We start from the raw sequence: 21,842 nt of genomic DNA, 5'->3' as shown, positions 1-21,842 counted from the left end.
GTCTTCTTGGTAAACAACTCCAGTCTAGAATTGGCCTTGTGTTTTATGTTATTGTCCGTTTGAAAGGTGAATTCATCTTCCAGTGTCTGGTGAAAAGCAGACTGAACCAGGTTTTCCCCTAGGAATTTGCCTGTGCTTAGCTCCATTCCGTCCACAAAAACTCCTTAGTCCATAAAAGCACTGTGTATCATAACTACACATTTTTGTATGCAGGGCATGGCCTGTGAAATCTGGCCTTCATTAGCCGTGCACTGTACTCCTATAATCTCCACCCGGCACAGCCAGAAGAGGACTGGCCACCCCTCAGGCCCAGGTTCATCTCTAGGTTTCTTCCTAGGTTCCTGCCTTTCTAGGGAGGTTTTCCTAGCCAGTAATATCATCACATGTGAAATCATGTAATCTTCCACATGTGAAATCACATGGTTTTTCCGTAAGGGTAGTGTGTTTTCATTCAAATAAATTAGTTTTTTTTCTCTGAAAATCCCCATTTTGCCATGTCCCACATCATGTTTGTCCAACTTCTATAGGAAGACCTTAAACCACATGACTCCAACATTTTCATTGTAAAGCGCCAGTTATTTTGTTGCATTGACAAAGATTATCATTTATTTCATGAGACGATTCAATTGAGGTCAACCCTGTTACGTGAACTGACTTTGATATGGCTAAACTACTCCTTTAAAATGATATTTGTAAAAGAAACATACAAAATCATAGTGTAGCAGGTGAGCTACTCCTTTTTCTCCCCAATCAGTAGTTACAGCCTTGTCTCATCACTGCAACTCCCGTACAGACTCAGGAGAGGCCAAGGTCAGAAAAACCTGGTGACCATATCAGCACGCATTTCACCCAGCCCACCACAGGAGTCACTAGTGCATGATGGGACAAGGACATCCCTGCCAGCCAAACCCTCCCCTCAACCTGACAACACTGGGCCAATTGTGCGCCACCCCATCGGTCTCTCGGTCGCTGCAACAGAGCCTGGCCTCGAACCCCAGAACCCCAGAATCCTTACGGACACTCGAGAGGCCCCAGTTGTACTCTTTTAGGCAATTTTCTGTTGTTTTGTGTTGGAAAACTGAGCGTGTCGAGCACAACACATCAACCCGGTTACCTATTGGTACATAGGCTAGAAATGTTTTAACAAGGTCAAACATTGTTGTTATGCTTGCATTCAATTTCCCCAAACTGTTGCACACAACAAGCTTCCATTCTCCCTGTAAGATAAGATTGTGGCTCTGTCCATACATAACACATGATTGAAGACAGACAAAGGACTATACAAACAATAAATACAGGTAGAAAAGTGGAATTCATGAGTGATCAATGGTTAATCTGTACACTATACACAACAGAACACTATCAATGTTGTGGCCTGGTCCCCTGTAAAGTCACTCCGAGGGGAGTAGCTCAAACTCCTGGTAAAGCGGATTAGAACCTTGTGGGCTTTTGTGAAGGCTCTTATATCATTAATGACCTCTAGAACTTTCTGCTTGACCCCTAGAACCTTATTAGCAGAGCTAACGATTTTTCTTACAATATTTCTATGAAGGATATTAGCATTTCCGTACCAGCAAATGGTATTTATACTCCTTCACTATCTCTATGTCTTGTCCTTAACAAAAATAGGTGGGGAAGATGTTACATTTTTCATAAAATCAATGTATCTCTTTGGTCTTTTTTGTATTGAGCACTGAGAGTCGTCACATCACGTCAAAAAGTCTTCCAAGACTGGCCCATGCACCTCCTCATCATCCTGGAGTAACCTGACTAGTGCTGTGTCATTTGCAAACTTTGAAAATAAAAACTTTGCAAATGCAAACTTTACCAGGTGTCTACTAGGGCAGGAACTTTTACAGTCATCAGTGTACAAGATGTACAACGCAGCAGAGAAAGCACACAGCCTTGAGGAGATCCCACGCTAGTGGTGCGCTTGGCCGACATCCACTGTCCCACCTTGATCTGCTGTGTCATGTTGCTAAGGAAATCAAGGATCCACAGCATCAGGCTTCCATCCAATGAGAAATAGTCTATTAGTCTCTGGGCCAAGGTGGAGGGCTGGATGGTATTAAAGGCTGAGGAGAAATCAACAAATAAGACCTTAGCATGGCATTTACCTCCCTCTAGGTGTTTGTAGATAAGGTTAAGTAGCATGAGGATGGCATCATCAACCCCCCTACCAGCCATACAGGTCAACTGAAGAGGATAAAGATTCTGCTGGGTAGAGTGCAGGGTGTGGTTTTTGACAATCTTCTCAAAGCAATTCCTAACCAGGGACGTTAAAGCTACTGTCCTACAGATGGGTTTGTTGATTTGGGGATGGGTACTATAGTATAGCTCTTCCATAGCATAGGTACAAAGAGGGTTGAAAAATCAAAGAGAAAATACCGCCAGTTGCTCTGCACAATGTTTCATAACTTGACCACAGATGTTGTCTTGGTCCATGGCTTTTGTAGGCATTCCATTTAATATTTTCATGACATCTGACTGATTAACAACAAACCTTTGTCCTGACGGACACCAAACAGAGGGTCCTCTGAGTCAACCTTGAAAATAACACATTCAATTAATTTGCCATGTTAAGTCCCTCTCCACCTCCAAGGGGAGCACTGGCTACCTCTTGGCCCTTGTGGGGGGCACTTGCCATGGTTTTAATTCCCTGCCAGGCAGCTCTAGAATTGCCTGGTGACGGAACTGTTTCAACCCTGAGTTTGTAAGGATCTTTGTCTATCTGGATCTGTCGTTTTTAACCTCTCTGTAGGTCCTTCATTACCTGTGGATTACACTTCATTACCTGTGGATTACCCTTCATTACCTGTTGATTGCCCTCTGCATGACAAACATGTTCTTACTTAGCACCACTTTCAATGTCTTAGACACCCATTTTGCTGGTCTTGGTGGGCACTACTAAATCCACATGAAGGTTCATATACTGTAGCTTGAAATTTATTTACAGTGCCTTGCGAAAGTATTCGGCCCCCTTGATCTTTGCGACCTTTTGCCACATTTCAGGCTTCAAACATAAAGATATAAAACTGTATTTTTTTGTGAAGAATCAACAACAAGTGGGACACAATCATAAAGTGGAACTACATTTATTGGATATTTCAAACTTTTTTAACAAATCAAAAACTGAAAAATTGGGCGTGCAAAATTAGTTTTTGAGATAGATCAAGTATTTCATTCAAAGCTTTGGCTGTGTTTGCTTTAGGATGTTTATAAACAACAGGGCAGGTAAAAGGATCGTAGGGACACAGGCAGAGTTCCACGTCTGGAGCGCAAAGGTGCTCTCTTACCATGATTGATTTGCCCCACTGGTCCCTGATAAGTGAACAGACACCATCATTGTGATGTTTCCCAGTAGTAGCAGAGTCTGGATCCTGTCTGATGATAGTGAAAACAAGTCGGCTCCACTTCGCTGTTAGGCACTCGATTGTCCAGCCAGCTCTCAGTGATTGTCAGGATGCAGGAGTCCTAGTACTCGTGCAGGTAGCGCAGGTTAGCCATCAGCTCGTCCTCTTTCCTTGAGCCTTTGATTGGCAGAGTAGTCTGTAAGGGAAGTTTATTGCAGGAACTTCCTGCAATAATACTGGATACCGCTGCCCATGGCGTTTCCATAGCTGAGTCCATTTGTGCTTTCAAATGTGCTTTAAAGTATCAGGATCAGTCCATAGCTCCACAACTTAGTTGCCATGATTAAACACTGACGATCAAGTAGAGTTGATAAAAACATCACATGAAAACAAACACTAAAAACAATAAGACGGCAAACACAAACACAAGCCGCAGGTCACCACCATGTAGCACACCCACTTTGTCACAAGCGGAGTAATGGCTGCACAGCACAGGGCACGAGGCCTATGTCAAACTATTCAATAACATTCATATTGCATTCTGTCTCTTGTCATTCAGTTAAGTCTGTACTTGATTGAACTGGAGTTATTCATGAATATAAACAAAAACATGTTTTTCTAAAAGTGAGGAAAAAGGAAGGGTGATGAGAGTGACCTACTCTGTTACACAAACTCATATCAACAGTTTCGGTTTCAGTGCTCAGATAAGAATCCTCTTAGCTTTTTCTCAGAACCAGAGATCATAGCACATATTCAGCAAAGGCCTCACCCTGTAGATACAATTGTAGACAGATATTAAACTGTTTTTAAAATAAACCAGGTTCACAGAGTTTAGGGTCTGTGATCAGAGTATGGTGTGTTGTGACAAATGTCAGATGAGAAGTTGTGCACCACAAGTTGGATTGGTTGCCAGTTCCTCCTCTTGAGACAGTTATCGTGCCAGAAACAATAACTTCTTATCATTGTTTTGAATCTTTGGTCATGTTTTGGGGGTTTTGAGTTATGTGAGATGCCCAGTCCAATACAACAAGTTGGTCATGATACCACAGTTCAGTTCACTTATTCAGGTCTAGCATCTTGAGAACTGAATTAAGAAGACAAATCAATATTTATAATAAACATTTACAAACAACATAGACGACAACACCAGGTCACACAAACAGACAGAGCAATAGATGTAGGCCTAACGGTACAGGTTACAACTGTTAGCAAGTGAAACAGCATGCGGCTCTCTGCACAATACTTTTATTTGCACATTCTCCTTATCTGCCACAAGATGGCGAGCTATATTAATCTGCACCAGTGTTTCCAAGTTACAGACAGTCTTGTGCCCCCTAGTCATGTAGCCAGTAAGTCACAACCTCCCATAGAGTAGATATGAGCCTAATATTATTGTGTCAACGTATATCATAGAAATATAAATACCATGTCAACCATATTGAGCGTACCCATGAGGGTGCAGTCTAATTGGAATGGTCTGAGAGGCTTTGTCTTCTCCAACTGTTCTATTTCTATGGTGTAGACATCCTGGAACCAGCTCTTTAATTAACGAACATTTGCCTTGAAAACAAACATAGGTGCTATGTCAGTCAAGACCATTGTATGCTTACACACAACTGCAGCTACAGTAAATCTGGATTACAACTCTAAATTATGGAGGCAGTCGCATACAGACATGCCTCGCACTGACATAGTGGCGATGGTGGCATGGTGCCAGGCTGTGTTCTGTGTTGTGGTTTCGCTGTCACTCGCCGCCTGCCCCTAAGCCGTGCTGTGAGGCTGTTGGCATGTTGACATGTTGGCATGGCGTTAGTGAGGGTAGATTCCTCTGGCGCCTTCCAACCCCAGTAATAATCCCTACTCACTACTCCACGCCAGGGTCTGGTATGCCAGACAGGTGCTCAGTAATCGGGGTGAGTAGAGCATTTGCCAGTTAATTGCATTTTCTTATCTTGTTTGCTATGTGATTATCTGTACTGTATGTATTCTTATGTGTTTTTTCTGACCTCCTTTTTATTTTAATTTTAAAAAATGGTTCCGTTCACAGCTCACAGAGAAATTCCTATTTTAGCGGGAGAAAGAGAGAGCTGCATTGGGGACATGAACCGAGGCTTCTAATGTGCAGAAGCAGAGGTGAGTCTGTTGTTGTCTCCCAAACATAAAAGAAAATCTATCCATATCCTAACGAGGCAGTGTTTCTTTCTTTCTGGCCTGACGAGCATAAAAAAAACTGTCGGGGGAGGTTCTCTTCTGCACTGTTCAACCAATCCAGTAAATGTGGAGGAGGAGTTAAGATGGAGGGTCGACTTGTTAACGTCTCAAAGCGGAAGTTGCGTCGAAGGCTATCTTTTAATTTCCCCTTAAAACCAGATGTTACCGGTTTTCACGACCCGCTGAGGGTGATCAATCCATGACTGTTAACAGGTAGGGGGATGGACACACACATCTTAATGACATTAGCTGTTCAACAGTCTGATGGCCTGGTGGTAGTCGTTGTCTCTGAGCCTGTTGGTCTGAGACCCAATGATCCGATGCCACTTGCCAGAGGGTAACAGAGTGAACAGTCCGTGGCTCGGGGGACTGGAATCCTTGATGATCTTTCGGCCTTCCTCAGACACTTCCTGGAGTAGATGTCCTTTTAAGGGAAAGGACCCAGTGACGTATTGGTCCGCACCACCCTCTGTAGAGTCTTCCGGTTAAGGGCAGTGCAATTGCCGCACCAGACTGTGATACAGCCGGTCAAGATGTTCTCAATCTTGCAGCTGTAGAATTATTTGAGGACTTGAGAGCCCATGTCAAATTTCTTCGGGTCACCTGAGTTAGAAGAGGCACTATTGCGCCTTCTTCACCACGGAGGTGTGATTGGAGCATATCAGGTCATCTGTGATGTGCGTGCCGATGAAATTAAAGCTTTTGACCCTCTCCACTGCAGCCCCATTAATGACAATAGGGGCGTACTCCCCTACAGGAGGGTGCTGAGCATGCACCCCTGACGGTCAGCATGGCAGAGGTGCTGTTGCCTACCCTCACCACCTGGGGTCTGCTGCCTGTCAGGAAGTCCTGGATCTAGTTGCAGAGGGAGGTGTTCATACTCAGGGCCTTGAGCTTAGTTTCGAGCTTGGAAGGGACTATGTTGTTGACCCGCTGAGCTGTAGTCGATGAACAGCATTCTCATATAGGTGTTCCTCTTGTCCAGGTGGGATAAGGTGGAACTGATGTGGTCCTTGACCTGCCTGTCGAATCACTTGATGATGACAGAAGTGAGTGCTACAGGGCGATAGGGAGGTTTCCCCAATTTGCTCAGGAACAGGGAAAATGATGGACTTCTTAAAGCACGTGGGGATCACAGACTGGGACAGGGAGAAGTTGAATATGTCTGTGAACATTCCAGCCAGTTGGTCTGAACATGCTCTGAGGACGCGGCCGGGGATACCGCCTAGGCCGGCTGCTTTGCGAGTATTCACACGCTTGAAGTCTTACTCACGTTGGCCAAAGAGATTGAGAGCTCACATTCCTCTACATCAGCGACTGTGCAAAGCTGTCATCAAAGCAAAGGGTGGCTACTTTGAAGAATCTCAAATATAACATATATTTTGATTTGTTTCACACTTTTTTGATTACTACATGATTCCATATGTGTTATTTCATAGTGTTGATATCTTCACTATTATTCTACAATGTAGAAAAACCCTGGAATGAATAGGTGTGTCCAAACCTTTGACTGGGACTATGTATTTCTATAGCCATCATTCAAAGTAAAATGACATACCTTCATTTGTACTGGTAGTCTTTGTTCTATATAATCATTGTGTAGACCAAAGGTCGTTGCAACAAACTGGAGAAAGCAGGCATGTCCCTGCATACAGTCAGTCATGCTCCTGACATTGTTATGGGGGACGTGAAGGAACCATTAGAAAATATGAAGCTTGACTTCTCACTCGTACGCTACATCAAAACTAGTTTATTTCCCTCCAAGACAAAGAGATACGATCAAAGACCTAATATGAAACAGACTGCCTTGCTTAGCTCTTTGGGGATGCAACTCGACATTCTGTGATTTTCAGATTGGGGTTCATTCTATTTCGCAAAGAGGGGCTCAGTCAAAGAGAAATGTCCATTAATGTCTATGATTATAGTAAGCGCTGTTATGTTTAAAATCTTATTCCCAAAGAGTGAAATGTCGGTATGCTTTCTTCTAGGTCTTTATAACATCAAATTGATGTGCGCGGTTATACTTGGGGACTTCCCAGAGATATCACTGGTCTCTACAAGGGGAGTCTATGATGAGATAATTAATTAACTAAGGTTCCCTTTTCCAAACAGGGAAATGGAAGAGAGGGCACCCATAAAACACCTGGAGACGGGAGCTTGAAGCAGACAGCAAAAGTTTTGGCATCCGGAACAAGAATGAAAAGATATTCCAGAACAGAGTGCAATGGAGAGATGTTGTAGAGTAAGTTAGTTTCCCAACTTTGTCTCCCATGGTGTATTTCTGAACAAGGTCAAGGTTAAGGTCAATGTAATCAGAATGTTCTGCTTTTTTTCTACCCGAATGGCCATTGGTATTTCCGAACTGCCACAGGGAAGCTTCAGTACACCCTGGTCCTTAAAAACACATGAAGGGATTACTGTAGCCTCCTGAGTTTTGGGGAGAGTAAGAAGTTTAGAGTTTGGGCACCACAGTCCTTGAAAGTTGTTTCAAGGGCCTGGCTTTGGCTGACTTTAAGAGGGAAGGGATTGCAACTTACCTTTTCAGTTGGCGACAGATCCCAGGCCCATGAGCGCTGGCAAGCCAATTTTAGTTCTGGAATCAGGTGGTAGAGGAAAGAGTCATTTTTAGCCTACTGCATACTAGCAACTGAAAGTACTCTTACTCAAATTCTGACATCGGACTATTCACAAAACGTAGTTCGACCATCATGCACACAAATCAATGACAACTGTGTAAATGTGTCTAGTCCTATCTATATCTTCCCCTCAAACCCTTCATAAAAACCCTTCAGAAATCAAAATGAAAGAAGTTTAGGAAGTATGTGGCTTTTATCCTCACTCCCCATCTCACCATCTGTATAAACAGCTAGAGGCTATAGGCCAAAACTGCAGGAGCTCCAGAAGGTCGATTGAGCATCAATGGCAACCAGATGACTAGCACTTTGGTCCAGGGAAGACGACTGCAGAGTGCTCCTCAATCAAGTTGATAGATCACACAAACATATGGAACTGATGCTCATTTATAGGTATTTGGGCTACTATACTAGAGTTGTTGGGAAAGTTGTAAACGAGAATATGAGCATTGTAAAAAAAAGCTTGGTTCATGGCAGAGGGTTTGAAATTGTTTCTAAAAATGGACTTTCCTATAATAGAGCAAGTGTTACCATGGCAATTATAGAACTTGTAGTCCACAATATCCAGTGCTTAATTTGTAAATCAGGAGGTGCCGGAACAGAAAGTGAGCGTGAGCGGGGTGAGACCTGGGGAGCTCTGAGCTACCAGAACGCTTGAGAAAAAAAGTACCTTTATAATTAATTATTGCATGCATATCACACATTTGCATAGTGGCATAGAGCATTAGAGTAGAGGCACTTACAGAAGTTGCACACATGGGGAGAATTTTGAGTAGCCTAGGATCCGGGAAAAATGTGGCATTTTATAAACTCATTTCATTCAATTCTACTTTTAATACCACACTTATTATCGAAATAACAGGCTACACTGTCAAACTGACAACTTGAGATCAATAAAAGCAACCTTATCTTGAATCCATTAATAAATAGACTAGACCTAGGCATGTGGAGACATATTGTAGTCAACAATATGAATAGGAAATTATATTACTAAAATGCTTTCCAGTTTCACTGACTGATGGCCGATGCACTCTTGCCAAAAGCCTATCTCTGTTTTACTTTGTAAAGCAATATTTGGAAGTTGATCAAATATTTTTGTAGCCTATGGCAGACAGATTAGAGTCTTCTCTTTTCTTCTCTGTGTTTTCCCACAATTGCATTTGAAAAATTGCGAAAGGCCTGTTTTGTCTGCATGCTGTTGCTGTTCACTGCATGCTGTTCACTGCATGCTGTTCACTGCATGCTGCACATTCCAAACTGTAGGCTATGCCTTGTTATTGGGCTACACACAATCCACAGCTAGGCAATAATAATTTTAAAAAGCTATTATTCTTCTGTGGCTAAATTATAGGCCTTCTCATGGTGTAGTAGGCTATTCTGAATTATTTCATGTATTTATGACAGACAACAGTAATTCTATAACTTTGGCAAATTTATTTCAATTCATCAGGGGTGCTTTCTTCTCCTCCAGAAGCCTTCGCGCAGCTACGATTCTATAAGGAAATGAATGAAGTGCAATGATGGAGATATGAGAAAAGGAGAGAGATCATAGAAAGTGAATCTCATTGTAGTCCTGTGAGAGATGCAGGTGTGCTTCTCACACAGCCATGGCCACGCGTTGGTCTCCAACATAGGCGTAGGTTGCAATGTTGTAAAAACCATTAACCTGGGCCGGCTCAACCAGAATCAACTCTCAATATCAGGTCCTTGCTAAAAATCACATTACGTGTTTTTTGGGGAAGGACAGGAGAATTAACAAAGAGGAAACTTGAATGAACTTTGATAGTTTTTATTAAAAAGTTTACATTGCAAAAAGAGAAACATTTTCATGCCATGAGGTTCCGGAACAAAATAGGCCAAAATGGGGAAATGCCAGGATCCGGCTTAAATTAAGCACTGAAAATATCTATTGCGCTATTAGCTATCAAGGCACAAGGCGAGACCCAGATGCAGACACAGGAGGCAGATGGTTGGAGTCTTACAATGTTTATTAATCCAAAAAGGGGTAGGCAAGAGAATGGTCGTGTACAGGCAAAAGGTCAAAACCAGTTCAGAGTCCAATAGGTACCGAAGGGCAGGCAGAGTCAAGGTCAGAGGGCAGGCAGGATGATCAGGCAGGCAGAAAAGTAGTCCAGAGTCAGGCAGGGCTCAGAACCAGGAAGACTGGCAAAAGAGAATAGAAAAGGAGTTTGGGGAAAAACACACTGGTTGAATTGACTAAACATACAAGACAAACTGGCACAGAGAGGTAGGAAACACAGGGATAAATACACTGGGGAAAATAAGCGACACCTGCAGGGGTTGGAGACAATCACAGGGACAGGTGAAACAGATCAGGGCATGACAATTAGCTGTGAAAATACTGTAGGGGGGGCAGAAAATCTGGAGTCTCATATTTTTTAAATGTTTAGAATGACTATCTAACATCTAGTGCTAAGGACGACTCTTACTGAGCCGGCCATATCAATCCCCTAGTGCAAGAAGGGAACATTCACCAGGTAGAAAGGTCTGAGACTCCATGATGACACATTCAGGAGCCAAAGTACGATTTTATAAAGGACTGCAACAACAGAGGAGAAAACACTATTCATCCGACCTCAAAACAACTCAGGTAAACTGACATAACAGCCACCATTTAGTCCAATGCCCATTAATAAGGAATCTTTGCTCTAGATAAGTGGTAGGGATAAAAATAAACATATATATATGCTGATATGATTTCAACACTGCGTCCTGTCTGGTGTGACAAACAAGGGAACTGTGTTACTCTGTAGTTCACAGACAGGTTTGCAGGAAAACAAGACACACGCCCATCCACCTTTCACTTGACTGGCTGTCAATTCGAGGCCCAAAGTCGAGATAAGAGGGGTTGTGGAATGCTGTTGATTGTCAATACCCCGGTTTCCAAGGTAACCCGTAAACACATGGCTGGGTCAGTTACTGTGAGCTGTAAATGATGTCGTATGGGGCGACTGCTGAGGGGTTTCTAACACGAAGAGTGGTTCAGACAAACAACAGCAGCTCGTATGTATGACACAGGGAGCCCAACCAGGATCATTCTTTTTCAGTGTTTTCCTTTATTTGAAACTTATATTCAAGAGTGGCAGAGAGGCGGGTTCCAATTTTTCAGAGTAAGTAACTCATGGACACTAGAGAAGCTTAACCAAGTTCAATTCTTCCCAAAGGGTCGTTACAAAGACATATTCTCTTCCACTACTTTATATACTATGCTTATGCTCATAACAATGTTCAAAGTTTCCCCCGAATCCAACAAGTGCCTTGCAAAAGTGCCTTCATCCCCCTTGGCGTTTTTCCTATTTTCTTGCATTACAACATGCAATTTAAATATATTTTGATTTCATGTAATGGACATACACAAAATAGTCCAAATTGGTGAAGTGAAAGGGGAAAAATTACTTGTTTAAATTTTTTTTTACAATTTTTAAAGGGAAAAGTGGTGTGTGTGTATATGTATTCACCCCCTTCACCCCCTTTGCTATGAAGCCCCTAAATCAGTTCTGGTGCAACCAATAAAACCATAAAATCCACCTGTGTGCAATCTAAGTGTCACATGATCTGTCATGATCTCAGTATATATAACCCTGTTCTGAAAGGCCCCGGGGTCTGCAACACCACTAAGCAAGGGGCACCACCAAGCAGCGGCACCATTAAGACCAAGGACCTCTTCAAACAGGGACAAAGTTGTGGAGAAGTACAGATCAGGGTTGGGTCATAAAAAATATCAGAAACTTTGAACATCCCAAGGAGCACCATTAAATCCATTATTAAAAAATTGAAAGAATATGGCACCACAACAAATCTGCCAAGAGAGTGCCGCCCACCAAATCCCACAGAACAGGCAAGGAGGGCATTAATCAGAGAGACAACAAAGAGACCAAAGATAATCCTGAAGGAGCTGCAAAGCTCCACAGTGAAGATTGGAGTATCTGTCCATAGGACTACTTTAAGCCATACACTCCACAGAGCTGGGCTTTACGGAAGAGTGGCCAGAAAAAAGACATTGCTTAAAGAAAAAAATAAGCAAACACGTTTGGTGTTCGCCAAAAGGCATGTGGGAGACTCCACAAACATATGGAAGAAGGTAAGCTGGTCAGATGAGAATAAAATTGAGCTTTTTGGCCATCAAGGAAAACTCTATGTCTGGCGCAAACCCAACACCTCTCATCACCCCGAGAACACCATGCCCACAGTGACGCATGGTGGTGGCAGCATCATGCTGTGGGGATGTTTTTCATCGACGGGGACTGTCAAACTGGTCAGAATTGGGAAATTCTTGAGGGAAACCTGTTTCAGTCTTCCTGAGATACAGTTGAAGTTGGAAGTTTACACATACCTTAGCCAAATACATTTAAACTCAGTTTTTCACAATTTCACAAGTCAGTTAGGATCACCACATTATTTTCTGAATGTGAAATGTCAGAATAATAGTAGAGAGAAGGATTTATTTCAGCTTTTTTTCTTTCATTACATTCCCAGTGGGTCAGACGTTTACATACACTCACTTAGTTTTTGGTAGAATTTCCTTTAAATTGTTTAAGTTGGGTCAAACAGTAGCCTTCCACAAGCTTCCCACAATAAGTTGTGTGAATTTTGGTCCATTCCTCCTGACGGAGCTGGTGTAACTGAGTCAGGTTTGTAGGCCTCCTTGCTCGCACACGCTTTTTCAGTTCTGCCCACAGATTTTCTATAGAATTGAGGTCAGGGCTTTGTGATGGCCACTCCAATACCCTGACTTTGTTGTCCTTCAGTCATTTTGCCAAAACTTTGAAAGTATGCTTGGGGTCATTGTCCATTTGGAAGACCCATTTGCCACCAAGCTTTAACTTCCTGACTGATGTCTTGAGATGTTGCTTCAAAATATGCATATCATTTTCCTACCTCATGATGCTATCTATTTTGTGAAGTGCACCAGTCCCTCCTGCAGCAAAGCACCCCCAAAACATTATGCTGCCACCCCCGTGCATCACTGTTGGGATGGTATTCTTCGGCTTGCAAGCCTCCGCCTTTTTCCTCCAAACATAACGATGGTCATTATGGCTAAACAGTTCTATTTTTGTTTCATCAGACCAGAGTACAATTCTTCAAAAATACGATATTTGTCCCCATGTGCAGTTGCAAACTGTAGTCTGGCTTTTTTATGGCAGTTTTGGAGCAGTGGCTTCTTTCTTGCTGAGCAGCCTTTTCAGGTTATGTCTAGGAGACAGAACGCGTCTCCTTCCTGAGCGGTATGACATCTGCGTGGTCCCATGGTGTTTGTACTTGCTTACTATTGTTTGTACAGATGAATGTGGTACCTTCAGGAATTTGGAAATTGCTCCCAAGGATGAACCAGACTTGTGGAGGTCTACAATTTTGTCTAATTACTTTTTATTTTCCCATGATGTCAAGCAAAGAGGCACTGAATTTGAAGGTAGGCCTTGAAATACATCCACAGGTACACCTCCAATTGACTCAAATAATGTCAATTAGCCTAACAGAAGCTTCTAAAGCCATGACATCATTTTATGGAATTTTCTAAGCTGTTTAAAGGCACATTCAACTTTGTGTATGTAAACTTCTGACCCACTGGAATTGTGATACAGTGAATTATAAGTCAAATAATCTGTCAGTAAATAATTGCTGGAAAAATTACTTGTCATGCACAAAGTAGATGTCGTTTTGTTGTTAGATATTTGTGGAGTGGTTGAAAAACTAGTTTTAAAGACTCGAACCTAAGTGTATGTAAACTTCCAACTTCAACTGTATATAATAACTTTAAAAATGTAAAATCCTCAAAGACAAGCCCTCCTCTGAAAGCATCTTTAGCAGAGGAGGAATTAATTCAGTAAAAGGAAAGGACTTTTGTGTTTTTGATGCCATTCCATTTGTTCTGTTCCAGCCATCATTTGAGCCGTCCTCCCCACAGCAGCCTCCACAGATATTAAGATACCGGTAATCCTCATGCAGGCACTGGTGTGTTTTCTCTTGAAACATCCCCATAACCCAACCATCCACAAATTCCTCTGTGAAAGCTTCTGATCAAGTCCATGCCATGTGGGAATGTGCTGAATATTATGTTGGATATTCCTGGAAAGCTGGTTTGAATCAGGTGCAGGGATCTGCTCTGCTGGCCTCTGCATGAGGATTGGGAGGCATAAATGTAAGGAATTCTGGGCAGTGTTCAGTAGAACACACTGTAGCAAAATGTTTTGCAACAGAAAGCAAAAATCGGTGTTCTTATTGGTCAAGTTCTGTTAGTACTTCCCTGTTTCAAAAATATGTCCACCTACTGCTCAGGACCCAGGCCAAATCGCAGAGAGAGCAATAGAGAGATGATGGTGAGAGAAGGAGGACTCGTAAAGCAGTGCAGGCCAAATCCAGAAACAACACCCTCTCAAATAGCTCCCATCTGGCTCCACAGCACTGTGTCCATGGCCCATTACACATACACCTCTTTTGTATCATTTTAATTAGAATACATGTATTTTGTATTTTCTAATACAAATATATACTTGCAAGTAGCCCGCTTAACTACAACCATCTCAGTAATGGTAACATAATCTTTATACTTGCTATGACTGTGGTATTTCCTTGTTAACCTTAGTTTGACTGTAAGACACTCTGGATAAGAGTGTCTGCTAAATGACCAAAATGTACATTTTAAAATGAACACTTGCTCCGGTACCATTTGCCGGATGGTAGCAGAGTGAACAGTCTATGGCTTGGGTGGCTGGAGTCTTTGTACATTTTTCGGGCCTTCCTCTGACACTGCCTGATATAAAGGTCTTGGATGGTAGGGAGCTCGGCCCCAGTGATATACTGGGCTTTCCGCACCACCCTTTGTAGCTCTTTGTGGTCAACGGCGGTGCAATTGCCATACCAAACGGTGATGCAGTCAGTCAAGACGCTTTCGATGGTGCAGCTGTAGAACGTTTTGAGGATCTGAGGTCCCATGCCAAATATTTGTTTTATTTTTTATTTCACCTTTATTTAACCAGGTAGACCAGTTGAGAACAAGTTCTCATTTACAACCACGACCTGGCTATTTTCAGCCTCCTGAAGGGGAAAGGTGCTGCTGTGCCCTCTTCATGACTGTGTGGACCATGTTCCATCCTAGGTGATGTGGATGCTAATGACCTTAAAGCTCTCAACCCACTTCACAACAGCCCGTCGATATGATGGGGGCGTGCCCTCCCCTCTTTCTCCTATAGTCCACGATCAGCTCCTTGGTCTTACTGTCGTTGAGGGAGAGGTTGTTGTCCTGGCATCACACTGCTAAGTCTCTGACCTCCTCTTAGTAGGCTGACTCATCGCTGCCGGTGATCAGGCCTACCACCGTCGTGTCGTCAGCAAACTTGATGATGGTGTTGGAGTCGTGTGTGGCCACACAGTCGTGGGTGAACAGGGAGTACACACAACCCTGAGGGGCCCCCGTGTTGAGGGTCAGCGTGGCGGAGGTGTTGTTGCCTGCCCTCACCAGCTGGGTCCGACCTGTCAAGAAGTCCAGCATCCAATTGCAGAGGGAGAGTTTCTATCCCAGGGTCCCTAGCTTGGTGATGAGCTTGGAGGGGACTATGGTGTTGAACACTGAGCTGGTCTATGAACAGCATTCTCACATGGTTATTTCCCCTCTTGTTCAGGTGGGAGAGGGCAGTGTGAAGTGCAATTGAGACTGCATCCTCTGTGGATCTGTTGGGCCAGTATGCGAATTGGAGTGGGTCAAAGGTGTCTGTGATGATGGTGTTGATGTGTGTCATGACTAGCCTTTCAAAGCACTTCATAATTACAAATGTGAGTGCTACAAGGCGATAGTCATTTAGGTTACCTTGGAGCTCTTGGGAACAGGGACAATGGTGGTCAGTTTGTAACATGTTGGGATTACAGACTGGGACAAGTCTGTGAACATGTCTGTGAAGACACCTGCCAGCTGATCTGCTCATGCTTTGAGAACACACCCTTGTATTCCGTCCGGCCCGGCGGCCTTGTGACACATCACAGTCAGAGCAAGTAAAACATTTCTGAGAATGTTGTTGCAGTTAACATTGGTCTTCAATGTATCCTGTATTGGTAACAAGATACCTTTTCTATGTTTTATATCTCTGCCCATCTCTGGCTAGTGCATAGTATGTTACTTTAATATTTACAGAAACTTGCCACCAGCTTACTATAAGTTGCTGTAAAATGCAGAGCAACGACACATTACAAGACTGTAAAATTAGCCTACTATATTGTAAGAAAGTAAATACTACTGTAATTGTTGTTATTTTGCTGTAATCGTTGTTGTTTTACTGTAATTACATGGAATTAGTGCACGCAGGTTGGCTGCTAAGTATTTGTATATTACAGCATGTTTAAGAATAGTTGGGGTTTTATATCACTTGCACTTGTAGAGGTCTTAACAAAGGCTTCAAAACTGTCAGTGACTACAGGGCAAAACAGACCAAAAGGACATGGCTAAACACTTAACCATTAAAGGCTTGAGACTTACTACCACTCTTATCTATACCGTATATACATTTAATTGTTAGGGAACTACTACCACATAACACTTAAATTGGTACAGCACTCTCAATAACGGGTGCAACAAGTATAGCCTCTTACAAGGGATGATGCAAAATGTGTTAATGAGCCACAACAATACCATGCACCCACAAAAGGTTTTTGGTGCTCCAATATTACAGTATGGTGCTATATTCTGTGAGGGCGGTACTGAATCACAGTAAATTACTGGCAGCACGGTAGCCAGTAAAATACTGTAAGTTTAAAGAAAAAGGTTTTTAGATTTCCAAAAACACATTATGGTACTGTATTCTGAGGTGGTACCGAATTACAGCAAATTTCTGGCAGCACAGTAGATAGTACGTTTTTGTAAATTTACAGGACAAATATACAAAAATAAGATTACGGTAGTGTATTCTGTGGGGTACAGCATTCTCACTGATGGGTGCAACAAATATAGCCTCAATATGTTAATGTGCCGGGTGATTATTTCATTTTCCGACAATGCACCATAATTCACAGTATGCTGCTGTAAAAAAAAAAAAACAGCAAAACAGGTAATACAGTACTTTACTGTATATTGTACAATTACAGCAGTGTAGCTGAATGCCATTGAGCCCCCCATAATACATTTCTCTGTACATTACTGTAATACAGAATTACAGTAGCTAACTTTATACATTTTGCTGTAAATGTACAGCAATTTGTTACAGTGCTGTCTATCTGTCTGTCTGTCTGTCTGTCTGTCTATCTGTAGCTTAGCCATTCAAATAAACTACTACCCAGTGCTCAAGAGTCGTGTTTCCTTTTTTTCACTTGACTAAAATATCCTGCCTCTTCCTACTATTAGTGGAAAACGGGATCAAAGTTTGGTGCAAGACATGAATTGAGAAATTCAGAGACAGCCCATCGAAATGATGACTTGTTTATATGTTTTATAGAAGTGCTAGCGATATTGCGCCCAGTTTGACTTGTTTCGTCATTTGGGGGCAAGAGCACAGCAACTGTTTTTTATTTTTTTAATGATTTTTTTTTTTACATGCGGGAGTAGTTTAAAGTGTCCGCGAGAGAGAATTCACTATCCAGATTGGAACGCATAGCTCTGAAATATCACGTTTTTGAATGGGTCCACGAGACTCTGATCTGATTTTGCCTGGATGGGATGCACGGTGAGTTTCATCTGTTGTGAAGACGACTTCCTGCAAATGCCTCTTGGCCAACATGAGAAAAATAAAGAGGATAAGAGACTTTTGAACAAGGTAAGGACCCATTCCCATAATGAACGTGTGAGTTTCTAAACTATAGCAGGGAAAGAAAATTGCACGTTATGAACTTGACAATGCATTTAACGAAGCAGGCGGGGTTCTGCATGTGTCTGTCTACCTGCGGCAGCGTGACAGCTGTTCAAGCCACACATCGAGTGATAGTCGCCTACAGATTAAGCCTAAAGAGTAATAACGCCTTCATTGACACAATACAAGGTGACCAAACATGACATGTCTTCGTGAACTTGCAACCAGAATTATTTAAAATGAAATTAAACATGTCATGCCTGTGATGCAAGTTGAACAAATTATGTTAAATGACCAAATTCGTATATTCATCAAAGACTCATTCATTCTAGCTAATCTGTTCAAAAAGTTTCAAATATATCACATCAACACATAGAGATTTTGCTAAATCAATTTCAGAACAGCATAGATCAATTGACTAGAAAGTAACCAAATAAAATCATGTACACATATTTTGCAGACGTTATCGCAGTTGCAGCGAAATGCTTGTGTTTCTTGCTCCAACAGTGCAGTAATACCTAATAATACAAAACAATACACACAAATCCCCAAATTAAAAATAAATGTATTAAGCAATGTTAGGATGAGCAATGTCAGAGTCTATAACATCAATGTCAATTCAAATCAATTTGTATTTGTCACATGCGCCGAATACAACAGTTGTAGACCTTACGTGAAATTACTTACAAGCCCTTAACCAACAATACGGTTTTAAGAAAACAAGAGTAAAGGAAAATATTTACTAAATAAACTAAAGTAAAAAAATAAAGAGCAGCTCATGTATATGTATATAATGGTGTCTATAAACATTATAGGCAGTATGTTAATAGAAAAGGTGTGTACAGCAGTAGTTATTAAGGATGACCCTTGACTAGAATACAGTATATTACATATGAAGTGGGTAAAACAATATGTGCACATTATTAAAGTGGCCATTGACTATGTACATAGGGCAGCAGTCTCTAAGGTTCAGGACTGGGTGGTAGCCGGATAGTAACTGTGACTAAAGTTCAGGGCAATTACTACAGTAGGCTAGACAATAATATGGTCTAAACTTGATTTGTCAGGTTACTTTGTAGTCAATTGGTCTATGGCTATGCTGTTCTGAAATATTATTGTCTCTAGACAGGCAGTCAAGACAATGGTAACATGATATTCTCTTACATAATTAAAATACGTACCGCCTTGTAATCAACATCGGAGAAGGCGTGTTTGCCGTGAGGTGTGATATAAATTGCTGGATAGCTACTCTACTGGTGCCAAAATTTGACTGTAGGCTGTCAGCAAAAATAATTAAAGTTTACACTATTCATCTATGGCAAAGATACTTATATGTTTCCCCTTTCATCTGTGTCTGGTATTTGCTAGTTACAGGCTAGGTAGGTGTTCAGCCAGCATGGAACAAAAGGGGGGAATGGTCGTTCAAAACTCTGACGCTGTTGTCATGTCAACACATCCGTCGGTGCTGTTGTAAACCGCATTCCAAAATACATGCCAAACGGGAGATGTATAATAAAATTGACATCATTGATGCAATTTCAATGTTTGAGTTTCTTTGTGTGAGAGGATTTCACTGCAGCACTGTTCACTCCATTCAAGTTTCTTGACGTAGGCGATTCAGAGCTGCCACTCAAGGCAAGCTCATGAATATGAGCTTCCCACCCACTTGGCCTGTCTTTCCAAACTTCCTGGTATCTTGACCTGAGAGAAAAAGTAAAATAAATAAAGTTAACACTTCTATCGCCCAAAAACAGAACTGATATTTCAGTCACTCAAAAGGCTATTTTACAGAAGAATTAAAAAGACTGTTAAGGCCTTTTAATATTTTTGTATTAGAATATGTAATTTGCAGTAATATTTAAGAAAAATTTCACATGATCACCAGGAATGATATTTACTCTCACGGGTGGCCAAAAATAAATGCCATGCCCCTAAATGCCATGCCCCTAATAAGACACACATCCTGAAAATAACCTATGGATTACATATAAAAATACCCAGCTGCTTGGTCAATCCAGCATAAAAGCGAATGAAAACCCAATTGATGTTTAAATTAACTAATGTTTGGGAAATTCAAACAACCCCACGTGTAGGGTTAGACATGGAATCTTTCAAATTATGCCGGCTTTCAAAGAGATGTATAATTCCTATAGAAATTCAGTGTGGATATAGTGTGGATATACAACCTTCAACAATGTATTCACCCACAACCTGTATTTATCATAACTGCCAAAGTTGGGACGTTGCAATATGAAACTACCTGAAGCATCTAAACTGGAACAACCATTTTAGTAACGGGTGCAGTAAGTCCAAGTAACATATGGGATTAATTTAGAAAATGTATGTAATTTATATTTGAGAAGCATAAGATTAATTGATCAATCCAAAAACATACATATCGAAACAATTCATTAAGATCAACTGCAATAGAGCATGCTGGGAAATATAATAATGATGGGCTTAGTTTTGCTTCTACTCTGGTAATTAACACCAACCCTGGGGTTATTTTAAACCAATGAGTGTTAATTCAACACATACAGAGTGAATTGTTATGGAAGAGATAGGCCACAAAAGTTCACAGAACGGGGCCGCCGAGTGCTGAAGACCGTAGCGCGTAAAATGAATCTGTTCTAGGTTTATTTTATTTATTTATTTTACCTTTATTTAACTAGGCAAGTCAGTTAAAAACAAATTCTTATTTTCAATGACGGCCTAGGAAGAGTGGGTTAACTGCCTGTTCAGGGGCAGAACGACAGATTTGTACCTTGTCAGCTCGGGGATTTGAACTTGCAACCTTCCGGTTACCAGTCCAGTGCTCAGGCTACCCTGCCACCCCAACACTAAGAGTGGAGGCTGTTATAGCAACAAAGGGGGGACGAACTTCATATAATTGCCCATGATTTTGAAATGAGATGTTCGACGAGCTGCTGTCCACATACTTTTGGTCATGTAGTGTATTTCTATGGGCACAAGCACTGTTTATGACAAACTGTTCACACCTCTCTTGTTGTTGGAGAGAATTTAGCAGGTTTAAAGCTTATTTCCTGCAATTCTATACATTTTGCCATGTCTAATGTTTATTCATGTGGTATTTGAGTGACACAAAAATTACAACAATATCTATGGGCTAAATAGCTGACTTGTGTGAGTTGTTCTGGACATTTCTGACAAGCTATAGATAGCTTTCTAAGGCACAGTGCATTCTTAAAGTATTCAGACACCTTGACTTTTTCCACATTTTGTTACATTACAGCCTTGTTCTAAAATTGCTAACTTAAAAAAAATAAATCTACACACATACCCCATGATGGCAAAGCGAAAACAGGTTTTTAGAAATGTTAGCAAATTTACAAAAAAACAAAAACAGAAATACGTTTACATCAATATTCAGACCCTTTGCTATGAGACTCAAAATTTAGCTCAGGTGTATCTTGTTTCCATTGATCATCCTTGAGGTGTTTCTTCAATTTGATTGTGGAGTCCACCTTTGGTAAATTCAATTGATTGGACATGATTTGGAAAGGCACACACCTGTCAATGTGATGTCCCACAGTTGACAGTGCATGTCAGAGCAAAAACCAAGCCATGAGTTCAAAGGAATTGTCCATAGAGCTCCGAGACAGGATTATGTCAAGGCACAGATCTGGGGAAGGGTACCAAAAAATGTCTGCTTGGAGTTTGCCAAAAGGTCCCTAAAGGACTCTCAGACCATAAGAAACAAGATGAGCTGGTCTGATGAAACCAATATTGAACTCTTTGGCCTGAATGCCAATTGTCACGTCTGGAGGAAACCTGGCACCATCCCTACGGTGAAGCATAGTGGTGGCAGCGTCATGCTGTAGGGATGTTTTTCA

The 21,842-nt window shown here is 41.6% G+C and overlaps 1 protein-coding gene across 1 annotated transcript in view; it reads left to right on the top strand.

Moving 5' to 3' along the window:
- Positions 1–17,569: 17,569 nt before the first annotated feature.
- The window catches only part of tns1b (tensin 1b), a 304,662-nt gene continuing 300,389 nt past the window's right edge, over positions 17,570–21,842 (top strand). Inside the window, exon 1 of the mRNA XM_036958729.1 lies at positions 17,570–17,955. Within this exon, the coding sequence (XP_036814624.1) occupies positions 17,854–17,955 (102 nt within the window). The 5' untranslated portion in view covers positions 17,570–17,853. The remainder of the gene's footprint in view (positions 17,956–21,842) is intronic.

The sequence above is a fragment of the Oncorhynchus mykiss genome, chromosome 22, assembly GCF_013265735.2.
Source record: "Oncorhynchus mykiss isolate Arlee chromosome 22, USDA_OmykA_1.1, whole genome shotgun sequence".
NCBI classification, from domain to species: Eukaryota; Metazoa; Chordata; class Actinopteri; order Salmoniformes; family Salmonidae; genus Oncorhynchus; species Oncorhynchus mykiss.
Note: the sequence above shows the minus strand (reverse complement) of the source record. Positions and strands in the feature narration are given on the sequence as shown.